Raw genomic sequence first — 13,335 nt, 5'->3', positions numbered from 1 at the left:
ATTGCTGGCTCATGGTCATCCTGTTGTCCACCAGGACTCCCAGGTCTCTTTCCACAGAGCTGCTCTCCAGCAGGTCAGCCCCCAACCTGTACTGGTGCAGGGGGTTATTCCTCCCCAGGTGCAGCACCCTACACTTGCCCTTGTTGAATTTCATAAGGTTCCTCTCTGCCTTTAGTCAGTTAGGGTCAGCTGTCCTGGCTGTGTCCCCTCCCAAATTCTTGCACACCCCCATCCTACTCACTGGTAGGGCAGCATGAAAAACAGAGAAGTCCTTGACGCTGTTTAAGCACTGGTTGGCAATAGCTAAAACACTGGTGTGTTATCAACACTGTTTTGGTCACAAATCCAAAACATAGTACCATACAAGCTACTATGAAGAAAATTACTTCTATCCCAGCCAAAACCAGTACACTTATTTCTAGAATTGGTCAGGTCATATTATTTCTCAGTGAAAAAGAAAGAAAAATTATAAAAGGAATGAGAAAATTTTGTTTGATTTTGGTGTCTTTGTAATTTTTTATGTAATCAGACAGATAAAACTTTTCCTTTGAAGTTTACTGGGAAATACAACCTTAAAAATCTCTTTTACCATATAGTATTTTGTTGCTCCATAAAATGTACATCAAATGATTACGTTTTACAAGGAAAAGCCTTTTAAAATAAGAAAAACTTCCAGTTGCCAGGTCTACAAACTCAGTCTGCATTCAGAGAGTTCAAGCAAAGTCTTTTTCCCACATTGACGCAGTATGTTTTCTGCTATTAATCCCTTTGCTTGAGCTCATTGGAATTTAGTAAATAATTTGGTCATAGAATCATAGAATAGTTTGGGTTGGAAGAGACCTTTCAAGGTCATCTAGTCCAACCTCCCCTGCAATAAGCAGGGACATCTTCAACTAGATCAGGTTGCTCAGAGCCCCATCCAGCCTGACCTTGAATGTTTCCAGGGATGGGGCATCCTGCACCGCTCTGGGCAACCTGTTCCAATGTTTCATCACACTCATTGTAAAAAATTTATTCCTTATAGCTAGTCTGTTTTAGTTTAAAACCGTTACCCCTTGTCCTATTGCAACAGGCCCCATCTTTCTTATAAGCCCCCTTCAAGTATTGAAAGACCACAATAAGGTCTTCCTGGAGCCTTCTCTTCTCCAGGCTGAACAACCCCAACTCTCTCAGCCTGTCCTCATAGGAGATGGGCTCCATCCCTCTGATAATTTTTGCGGCCCTCCTCTGGACCCGCTCCAACAGGTCCATGTCTTTCCTGTGCTGAGGGCTCCAGAGCTGGACGCAGTACTCCAGGTGGGGTCTCACGAGAGCAGAGTAGAGGGGCAGAATCACCTCCCTCGACCTGCTGGCCATGCTTCTTTTGATGCAGCCCAGGCTATAGTTGGCCTTCTGGGCTGCGAGCGCACATTGCCGGCTCATGTCCAGCTTTTCATCCACCAGTACCCCCAAGTCCTTCTCTGTAGGGCTGCTCTCAAGAAGGAATAGAAATCAACTTAGACTTTTAGCTATGTTGGCTCTGCAGGCAGTACAGAGGTGAATATTACTAACAATTTAGTTTTTGTGACCAAACTCAGCAGACACTTATGTTTGCAATGTTTAAGGGAAGAAATGCTGCAGGAGGCACTAAATGTGGTACAGTTTATGCTGTTACTGTTCCCCAGGTAAACAACCAACCATATCTGTTTTAGATTGTGTTTATGCAAATTTACTTATTTCAATTTCTTAAACAACAGTGTCCTTTAATTATGCAGTCTCGGATAGCTCAAAGAAGAGCGGTCTCAAAGCGAGGCCTGCAGCAAAACAGAACTGGGAAAGGCAGAAAGGTAGATACCTGAGAGTGGGTTTTTCAAAACTTTCTTCCTTAATGGTTCCAAAGAGGGAATATTGAGAGGCTCAATTATAATGTATGTCTTTCAACTTTTTTACTTTTTTAGTTTTGCAGCTGGAAATCAAAACCACTCTGTCATGTTCTTAGTGGGGAAATTTATATGCTTGCACATCAGCTTTAAAGACAGACTAGATTTATAAAATGTACTTAAAGTTTATTTGAATTTTTAGTACAATATGTTACAATTAACACTTTAAAACTTAAATGGATGTTTAAAATTGTCTAGGATCATGTCACAGTTAGAGACCTAGGGTCACTTCTGAAGCTGTACCGTTTCTATTTCTACTTAAAAGCAGATGGAGTATAAACCAAGTATACATTGCTTTTATAAAAAATAAGGGGTGTTTTAAGCTTCTGAAAAGCTGTATCAACTTCCTTTTCAGAAAGGATTTTAATATAGCTGCTGCAAATGATTTAGGACAAAGGAAGGTGAGGGAATTACCAGAAACTTGAAGTGGTAGGATTCCTTAATATCATTTTATATCATCTTCTAGTTATCAAGTCTTTGGGATAATTTACAGAGGTAACTTGTAAAACCAGTAAGAATAACCACCATCATCTGAGGGACATTCCTGGATGGTTATCAAATGGCAAAGTTTACAGATACCTTTAGGGGACCAGGACAGAGATAAAAGTTACTGGAATGGAAAAGGATCAAAGACAGGGAGTGCTCCTTATAAGTATGCTGTGGGCTGCAGATATCACAGATATCAGTTATCTGGGAGGATGAAACTTTTTTGGATGGACAGACAGGGGGGTACATTCAGCAAGGCAGTAAAGAGAGGGATATGGAGTGAACACCAGAGAGACAGAAAGATGTGAAAAGGAGCATCACAGCCTTCTCATTTTCAAAATTGTTTCTAATGCGTTGTTTCCAAACATTTGAAGTGAAAGAGGCCCTAGGAAGCTCTCTATAGGGCAACTATAAAGCGATAGCCTGTCTTTTATTAATTCCATATTAGACAATTCAGATTTCTCCCCATTAAAGTGAGACCTTGACACAAGCCAGGATGCTATTGGCCTTCTTGGCCACCTGGGCACACTGCTGGCTCATATTCAGCTGGCTGTCTACCAATGCCCCCATGTCCTTTTCCACGGGGCAGCTTTCCAGCCACTCTTCCCTAATCCTATAGCGTTCATGGGGTTGTTATGACCCAAGTGCAGGACCCAGCACTTAGCCTTGTTGAATCTTATTATATATAAAATGCCAGAACAACATATAGCTGGGTAAAGAGCATTGCTGTGTGGGAGGAAGAGTTGACAGCCTTTCTTGTGTATAAAGTAGACATGATGAAATGACAAGTGACAGCAAAAAAGTGTCATATGAGGGAATTTCAATAAAGAAGCACTGTTTTCAGAAACTGTACGTTTGCAATACAGCAATAACTTCTCCTTGAATTGCTTTAGTTTCTACTACTATGTATTGCTTTATGTTTAGAAAGCACCTTCCTAATCTGCACCTGCAATACCACTTTCTTTTGAGAGCTGATAGAGACTTTCGTAGAGCTGAGATGGAAGCGTCATCAATTAAAATCACCACAGGCTTTGGTACTAAGAGAGCAGATCATTTGAAGTAGTGTGCATCAGTTATATTTCACCCAGACCTGTATTTAGGGTATGTACCTAGCTGATATCTTGTAAAAATCTGGTGTAGATTAAGCAGAACATGCTTTTCTCTCTGCTAAACAGGAGACATTTCTTTGCCCTTGATCCTCCGTGTATATAGGCTACTACTTGCAGTGACTTCAGGATATCTTTGTATGCTGTTCTGTGTTTGACTTCATTTAGGACTTCTACTTTTAACAGCTTCCAGAAAAATAATGATCAGCCTGCTTAGATCTAAGTGACATAATTTGAGTTTTTTATGATATATTTGAGACCCTGCACTACTTGATGTTAATCTGCGTGGTTTTTGGGGTTTTGGGTGGTGTCGTGGTTTTGGCCCAATTGGCCAATGGCCAGCAACAGATGGTCCCCACCAGCCTCTCATACACGGAGAGGAGGAGGAGAGATAAAGAGAGATTTATGAGTTTAGAAGAAATAAACTATTTTAATGAAATATTAATAATAAAATAAAAAGGAAAATAATGAAATAGATACAGTATATGCAAAACTGTATTAAGCTCCCAGGATGATGTCACCGGCAGGCACTGGGGAAGTCCCAGACTGGACTCAGCGACGGGTGGGAACTGAATTCCAGAGTTGGAGTCAGGAACACACGGATCGGGATCAAAGGCAGAGGAACAGACAGGGTCCTCCTCGGACATCAGCCATCGAAGAAATGGCCTTTGATCCCTCAGCTTTTATACAGAGCATGGGGCAGATGGGATGGAATACCCTGTTGGTCAGTTTTGGGTCACCTGTCCTGTCCGCTCCTCCCTGCAGGTGGGACCCCTCTATGCTTTTCCATTTCTGACCCTCCAATGGGGCAAATAATGAAATTAGCTGACCTTGGTTGCTATAGCAATAAGTCTAAGCAAGAGCCTCTGTGCATACAATTCCTTGGCACAAACTGTCTTATCACTCTGAATGAACTGCTTTAGACACAACATGCTGTTAATTTCAGAGAGTTAGAAGAGGCCTAGCTAAGAAGTAAAATTACTGAACAGAAAGTTGGTTCTGTTTTACCTCAAACCAGGACAGGTGGGGTTTTTTTTGAGAGGGCTTCTCATGAAGGGCAGAGATGGAGAAAAGGAGAAAATCACAGAATCACAGAAACTTCAGAGTTGGAAGGGACCTCTAGAGATCATCTAGTCCAACTCCCCTGCTAAAGCAGGATTGCCTAGAGCACATTACTCAGGACTGCATCCAGGCGAGTCTTGAAAGTCTCCAGAGAAGGGGACTCCACAACCTCCCTGGGCAGCCTGTTCCAGTGCTCTGTCACCCTCACTGTAAAGAAGTTTTTCCGTGTATTTGAACGGAACTTCCTATGTTCCAACTTGTGCCCGTTGCCCCTTGTCCTGTCACTGGGAACCAATGAAAAGAGTCTGGCACCATCCTCCTTCAACCCACCCTTTAGATACTTGTATGCCATAATAAGGTGTCCCCTCAGCCTTCTCTTCTCCAGGCTAAAGAGTCCCAGCTCTCTCAGCCTTTCCTCATAAGGGAGATGCTCCAGTCCCTCAGTCATCTTTGTTGCCCTATGCTGGACCCACTCCAGTAGTTCCCTGTCCCTCTTGAACTGGGGAGCCCAAAACTGGACGCAGTATTCCAGTTGTGGCCTCACCAATGCAGAGTAGAGGGGGAGAATGACCTCCTTCGACCTACTGGCCACACTCTTCCCTATGCAGCCCAGGATTCCATTGGCCTTCTTGGCAACAAGGGCACATTGTTGGCTCATGGATAATTTACTGTCTACCAGGACCCCCAGATCCTTCTCCTCAGAACTACTTCCCAGCAGGTCCACCCCTAACCTATACTGGTGCTTAGCATTCTTCCTCCCCAGGTGGAGGACCTTGCACTTGCTTTTGTTGAACCTCATTAGGTTCTTCTCTGCCCAGCTCTCCAGCCTGTCCAGGTCACGCTGGATGGCAGCACGGCCCTCCGGAGTGTCAGCCACCCCTCCCAGTTTGGTATCATCAGCAAACTTGCTGAGGATACACTCTGTCCCATTGTCCAGGTCATTAATGAATATACTGAACAAAATTGGACCGAGTATTGACCCCTGGGGGACACCACTGGTTACAGGCCTCCAACTAGACTCTATGCCGCTGATCACAACCCTCTGAGTTCTGTCACACAGCCAGCTCTCAATCCACCTCACCGTCACCTCGTCTAGCCCATACTTCCTCAGCTTCCTAATGAGGATGTTATGGGAGACAGTGTCAAAAGCCTTGCTAAGGTCAAGGTAGATGACACCTACGGCTCTCCCCTCATCCAGCCAACCCGTTATAACATCATAGAAAGCTATCATCAGATTGGTCAAGCATGATTTACCCTTGGTAAATCCATGCTGACCACTTCCAATGACTTCCTGTTCCTCAACGTGTTTGGAGATGACATCCAGAATGAGTCGCTCCATTACCTTCCCAGGGACAGAGGTGAGACTAACCGGTCTGTAGTTCCCTGGCTCCTCCTTCTTGCCTTTTTTAAAGATTGGAGTGATGTCAGCCTTCCTCCAGTCCTCAGGCACCTCTCCTGTTCCCCATGACCTTTCAAAGACGATGGAGAGTGGTCTAGCAAGAACATCTGCCAGCTCTCTCAGCACTCGCGGGTGCATCCCGTCGGGGCCCATGGACTTATGAATGTCCAGCTTGGCCAAGTGGTCTCTGACCCGGTCCTCCTCAACTGAAGGAAAATCTTCCTCTCTCCAGACCTTCCCCCTTGCCTCCAGGGTATGGGATTCGCGAGAGGCAGCTTTAGCAGTGAAGACCGAAGAAAAGAAGGCATTCAGTAGCTCTGCCTTCTCTGGGTCTTCCACCACTAGGGCACCCGTCTCATTCATCAGTGGGCCTACATTTTCCCTAGTCTTCCTTTTTCTATTGATATACTGGAAAAATCTCTTCTTGTTGTCTTTAACTGCAGTGGCCAAGCTGAGTTCTGATTGAGCTTCGGCCCTTCTAATTTTCCCCCTACGTGGCTTTGTTATATCTTGATCATCCTCATAAGTTGCTAAGCCCCTTTTCCAGAGAATGTAAGCCTTCCTTTTTTCCCTGAGGTCCAGCCAAAGCTCTCTATTTAGCCAGGCTGGTCTTCTTCCCCGTCGGCTCGTTTTTCGAGACATGGGGATGGCCTTCTCCTGTGCTTCTAAGAGCACCTGCTTGAAGTATGACCAGCCTTCCTGGGCACCTTTGCTCTTCAACACTGCCTCCCAAGGGACACTCTCAACCATGCTCCTAAGCAGGATAAAGTCTGCCCTTCGGAAATCCAAGGTGGCAGTTCTGCTGGCTCCCTGCCTTGCCTCAACAAGAATTGAAAATTCTACCATTTCATGGTCACTGTGCCCAAGACGACCTCCAACCTTTACATCCCCCACAAGACCTTCTCTGTTAACAAACAGTAGGTCCAGTAGGGCACTTCCCCTAGTAGGTTCCTTCACCAGCTGCGTTAGGAAGTTGTCTTCCACACACTCCAGGAACCTCCGGGACTGTTCCCTCTCTGCTGTGTTATATTTCCAGCAGACGTCTGGGAAGTTGAAGTCCCCCACAAGAACAAGGGCAAATGATCGTGAGACCTCTGCCAGCCGCTTATAGAATACTTCATCAGATTCTGCATCCTGATTAGGGGGTCTATAACAAACTCCCATCACGATGTCTGCCTTGTTGGCCTTCCCCTTGATTCTTATCCATACACACTCAACACTGTCATTCACACCGTTAAGTTCCAGACATTCAAAACTGCCCCTAACGTAGAGGGCCACCCCGCCACCTCTCCTTCCTTGCCTATCCCTTCTGAAAAGTTGGTAGCCATCGATTACCACACTCCACTTGTGTGTGTCTTCCCACCACGTTTCTGTGATGGCAACTATATCATAGTTTCCTTGCTGTACAATGGCCTCCAGCTCCTCCTGTTTATTCCCCATGCTGCGTGCATTAGTGTAGATGCACTTCAGCTGGGCTAACTGTCCTGCTACTTCCTTGGGGACAAGCCCTAATGCTAACACTTTTACCCAGAAGCACTGGTATGCTGCTCCCGGGCACCACTTTTGCAGTCCTGGTTTCATCCCCATCCCCCTTCAAACCTAGTTTAAAGCCCTATGAATGAGCCCTGCTAATTCTTGTCCCAGGATCTTTCTTCCCCTTCGGGTTAGGCTTCCCCCACCTGTTGCCAGCATGCCTGGTTTCCTGTAGATCAGCCCATGTTCAAAAAAGCCAAAGTCCTGCTGGATGCACCAGTCTCAGAGCCAGGAGTTAATTTGCTGGCTCCTCCTATTTATTACCTCATCAACCCCTACAAATGGTGGGATAGAGGAGAACACTATTTGTGCTCCCGATCCCTTAACCAGCCGCCCCAGGGCCCTAAAGTCATTCTTCATTGCCCTCAGACTTCTGGTATCTACCTCATCACCGCCTACCTGAAATATCAGTAGTGGGTAGTAATCTGATGACTGGACCAGGGAAGGGAGTTTCCTCCGTATGTCCTTAATTCTGGCCCCAGGGAGGCAGCTGACTTCCCTGTGGGATGGGTCCGGTCTACAAATAGGGCCCTCTGTTCCCCTCAGAAGGGAGTCACCTACTACAATTACCTTTCTTTCTTTCTTGGTTGAGGACGTCCTGAGGCGTGGGGGTGAGTGACTAGCACTGGGCAACTCACTGGATGGATTATCCTCTCCATCCTCAGTCGCCTGGTCCTCGATTTCCAAAGCCCCATACCTATTATGCAAGGGCAATTGGGATGGTGAGGGGGACCGTGAGGGGTTGCGCTTGCCTCTCCGAGGAGGGATCTGACTCCATTCCCCCTTATCCCTTAAGTCCTCTCCTTCTGCCTGGTGACAGGAGGGAAGGGGATCATCCACTTCTGATAGAGCCTCTTCCTGCTGCCTTTGCCTCAGGGTATGGCTCCACCAATCCACCAAAATTAAATTTTCTTTTATATATATATATATATATAAGCACAGAGAAGTTGAATAATTCACTATAAAATGGCTTGAGCTAGAGCAGCACTGCCCAAACTCTGGACAAGATTTAGAGGTGATCAGAAAAGATAATTTCTCTGAAAGTGAAAAGTAAAAGGGAATAAAAAATAAAAAGGAAAATTTACATGGCTCTGGGACCATCAGTGGCAATTCTTTGTTTCAAGAAACAAATTTCAGTTTTGAGTTTCTAGCAGTAAGTAGCTTTTAAAGCTATTAAATAGGTGTTTTAATAAAATGCTTGTGGCTAATGCTAAATGGTAGATTTAACACATGGTATAATTAGATTAATTTTTTTTAGCCTTATCAAAAGCCTCCAGAAACTTACAAGGTTAAAATATTTTCTAAATCATGCAAATGTTGGTGGCTTTCGGAATTCTGATTTGTACTTCAAAAGAGATGCTACCCTGTGTGAGTACAAAACATCATTCACAGCTTAAGAAAAGAAGAGACATCAGTTCTTTATTTCATTGCTATGGTAGTATGATACAATTTCAGTGCATCTACTGTGTGTGTATAAAGCAAAGCTTCTGAGATAGGTCACCAAAATGCTTCCACTCCCCTCAAACATTTAATACACAAACCTGCATCTCCTGTACTTCTGTTTAAAATTTATTTATTCTTTTTGTGGGGTAAAGATTACCTGGTGTGTTCTTTGGAATCCAAATTCTGCAGATTTTTGTCAAGGGAACAAACTGAGGAAAACCATTAAATGATATTTCATATTCCACTTACAGGATCCCTTTACATGTCTGTTTCTCTCATCTCATTTCCCTTGTGCTCCCTGCCACCCCCACTACCACCCCCTTAGGAAAGGGAGGTTGGACACTGTGGGACAAGGAAAGAAAAAAATCTCAAATAACACAATTCCAATTTGAATTTTTTTTTGCCTTTGATATGAAATGTTTCAGTAACTTGACCCAAACAGTCATTTAACAAGTTAATCATAATGTGGGGGTTGGGGTGCGTGCATGTGTTTTGGGGGGGGGGGTGGGTGTTTCAGTTTTCCCCCTCCCAAGAAAACATCCCCAAGAAACACAGATACAAGAAATGGGATCTCATTGCAGTTAGGTTGTCAGAGTTAGGACATACATGTGTTCTGTCAGAAATGTCTCCCTTACTTTAAAACAAGCCTTCAAATGTTGTAAATACTCAGTTGCTTGTATATTGAAGTCCTTTCCACGAGCATGATACAAATGCAAAGCTGTTTTATAGATCACCTTTATAGTCAGATCTCATTATTGGAATGATTAATGGTATTTATATTTTAAGGTTAATTTATGGTAAATTACCAAATGGAGTTTGGGGCATGGACAAAGGCTAACTGGAATTTATTTCAGCTGGGCTTATCAGCTTGGGCACATGACTAGCATTAGAAATAAGCACAGAATAGGCACAAATGATACACTGAGGGAAATTAGCGAAATTGTGCTATTCTTCTAAAGCAAAAGATGAATGGGCTGCTTCTGTGCTCCTTTGAGTTTAAATATACTAAATTTATTGAAGAACCAATCTATGTGTCAATTCCTATTTACAGAACAACAGTACTGCACATATTCTTTCCAGTACAGGGTCTCAGAAAATACAACTTCAGAATAATAACATTTGTAGTCTTGTCTGTAAAAGTTTTGTAGCCTTTGTAAGCGTGCTCCCCCACTCCTGTCTCCTATGTTATATCCTCCTAAAACAGGTGACTGCTTACAATGCTCTTCATATCCATTCATCCACACTAGTCAGTCTTTTTAGTTCTCTGAATGAGTCTATGTCTTCACTAAGTAGCAGCACATCTTAACAGGAGCAGTTTCGTAGAGCAAAACAGTTGGTGTTGAGGAACCAAGGTGAACATTAGATGTGTTTCAGGGTTTAATTCAGACTGGCTTTCCTAGTCCTCTGGCCTCAATGTCCATTAGCAATTGGAGTGTATCAGCTAGGAGAGTGTCTTCTAGTTCAGCTTCATCCAAAAGAAATCCAGTTTATGCACTCTAAGATTACCCTGAAATTCAAATTGAAGCATGGTAGACAGGGACTGGCAAAGTCCCTTCAAAACCATGCTCCTAATCCAAGCTAAAACACTAATGTAAATGCAAACTAAGTGCCTCTGCAGCAAAAAAGCATCAGTTTTATTTGCTATTAGAGTGAACTGCTTTGGGATCTTTGTTTAGCAGAGCATTTAAATATTGTTCTGTTGCTTCAAAGAGATCGCATCGGTGGGCACATGCCAAGATGTAACTGGTTTCAATGGCCTCTGATAAGAAACTTGCTTAAGAATCAGGGTTTGATGATGATTCATTTTAACTAGTGGTTACTATTTCATTAGTTGATGAGTGGAGAATCATTTAGTCCTTCACAAGATCCAGCATTTTAATGCTGTTACTGCTATACCATCATTCTTAGCAACAAATAAAGAAGAAAATAAGTTGAGTTGCTCAAAGAAAGAGTTCAGTTCTCTGCATATCAAAACCCTACCATGTCAAAACTCCATTAAAACCAGCAGAACATGGATGTATTATTTGTACGCACAAATGACTTTGGCTTTCTGTTATTCTACAAAAAGAGACAATATAAACTAAGCTTCCACAAAAGAGAAACAATTTTAAGTGTTTTGAGGGAGTCGTGTGTTCCAGTAGCGTGTGACTTTCCAGAGATTCTTCCCGCTTTAGAATGAGGACTACAACACAGACAAACTGTCCCAGCATTTTACAATATTATATTGTGTAAATATAGTAACTATGTTTTTAAAATAATCATTACGCCTGGTGGAGATGCTCCTAATACTGAACATTATAGATTAGGAGTTTTCATCCAGTGTAAACATAAACTGGGTGCAAGATGTCTCCTCTCAAGTTAGTCACATATGTTTTGCTATCTTATATCATGCATAACTTAAGAAATAGTTAGCTGTGCTGTATATATGTGAGTTTGACTTCTAGATTGAAATATTAATGCATTGGGACATGGCTAGAGATTCTTTTGTAACTATTTATGTCTTTATAAAATATATCAGCTTTCTGTATTTCAGACTTCTAAATTAATTTCCATGAATGCTTTCTCTCTGAAAGCCCTTGGAAACTACATGACAATGTTTTTATAACTATGGTTATTTCATTTAGTGGATCCTCTCAAATTGGGGATAGAGAATTCACTAATAGTTTAGATATAGAACAGCTCATTTTGTTTTGCTATTCCTGTGTGAGTGGTTTTGCTTCCCCCCACCCCATGGCTGTTAAATACCGATGCAGTAAGGAATTGAAACCTGCTTTTAGCAATAGCAAAAAGGTACAGGAAAGGATGAAAAGTGGTTTTTTACTTGCTGGCTAAGCCCTGTAATGTATTCTCATAGCTGCAGGCTCTGATTCATAAAGATTCATTTGTGGCTGTGTTTCAATAGCAGTGAGTCCATTCATGAGGCATGTACCTTCCTGTCTGAGTCTAGGTGTTCTTAAGATCTTATTGCTGATTAGAAATGGACATTGAGCAGGCTTTAAGACAATGGGAAGCTTTTAATTGATCTTAAGTAGTTTCGTAGCTATTAAACTGTATTGTGTTTAACATACTGTAAATTGTAGTGGTTGCAGGCTGTGTGGTTCACTCTACTCAAGCTTACTGCCTCTGGCCTAAAAGATGAGGACAGTATTTTCCATTTTATTCCTCTAGATGCAATGCTCAGCTGGAGGCAGAGCGCCAAAGCGACTTTTACTAGAGGAAGTCCTTACTGCCTCTAATTTCTGATTTGCCTGCTATTACATGAATAAAAACTGAAACCATGACTCTGACAAAGAGGAGACAGAAGTTAAGCTATTCTTACATTATATCTCATGGCACAGTAATCAGAGTATCCTTAGGATCTAATCTGGCATCCTGTTTTAATATCACACTACATCTCTGCAGCTCTCACGCTACAACCATGCAGAGTGAAAGTTATCTGAGTATACAGGCTACACTAAGGATATGGCTGTGACAAAACCTGATCAAATTCAAGGCATTATTCTGCACATCACAGTGAAGTATGTTACTAGAAAAATGGGCATAAGTTCCTATGGCAAGACAACACAAACTCTGTAAGTTAGCTGTTTATTACACTCTACTAATGCTCTTTGACCCCTAATTCTTGATTTGAATTATTAAACATCAAATTTGACCTATCATGTTTAAATACATATATAGACAGAAGTCACCATGTAGATTGTTAACAGATATTGTTACAGTGAAATGTAGTAAGGTTATTTATGAATGTTTGGTTGGTTTAAATGTTAGGAGTGGTATCAGTGCTGGTCTAACAATCTACTATAGATCCTCCGAGTAAAAACAAAGCACATTGGACTCTGCCTTTTGACTCCTATGAAAATATCCTATGATGTATGAAATAATCTATGGACAGTTAAATTCTATGTGTATGTCAAACATTGTTTCTTTAAATGAATCTCAATCAGATGGTTTCTTTACCTGCCTTTCAGAAAAGGCGACGGCAGATTGACCGAAGCATGATTGGGGAGCCAACAAACTTTGTTCACACGGCTCATGTAGGATCAGGAGACCTATTCAGCGGAATGAACTCGGTAAGCATGAGTAGATGAAGAATATTTCATCTTTGATACAATATATGAACATGACTATTGTGGCTGAAGCAATTAGTTGAAGGAATGGTTCTCAATTGAGTTATAAGAGTTTCTGTAAAGCTGAAAAACAACCTGCTAGTGTCTTAATTCCAAGCCTTAACCACTTTGCATTCAAGATTATGGAATATCATATTAAAAATGCCTATGTTTATTGACAATGCAAAGTACATTTTTTATAAATTGTACAAGGTATATGTAGAGTACTTCTTAAATTTATTCCAATAACACGTTGTCACATCCCACTCTCAGGAAAGGGG

General features: G+C 42.3%; 1 protein-coding gene across 2 annotated transcripts in view; it reads left to right on the top strand.

Moving 5' to 3' along the window:
• LOC128901953 (CDC42 small effector protein 2-like) overlaps window positions 1-13,335 on the top strand; it is a 113,024-nt gene that overhangs the window by 85,611 nt on the left and 14,078 nt on the right. For both annotated transcript variants that reach the window (XM_054184154.1, XM_054184155.1), the window contains exon 3: window positions 12,917-13,018. In XM_054184154.1, coding sequence (XP_054040129.1) covers window positions 12,917-13,018 — 102 coding nt within the window. The remainder of the gene's footprint in view (window positions 1-12,916; window positions 13,019-13,335) is intronic.

The sequence above is a fragment of the Rissa tridactyla genome, chromosome W (genome assembly GCF_028500815.1).
Source record: "Rissa tridactyla isolate bRisTri1 chromosome W, bRisTri1.patW.cur.20221130, whole genome shotgun sequence".
Classification (NCBI taxonomy): domain Eukaryota; kingdom Metazoa; phylum Chordata; class Aves; order Charadriiformes; family Laridae; genus Rissa; species Rissa tridactyla.
Note: the sequence above shows the minus strand (reverse complement) of the source record. Positions and strands in the feature narration are given on the sequence as shown.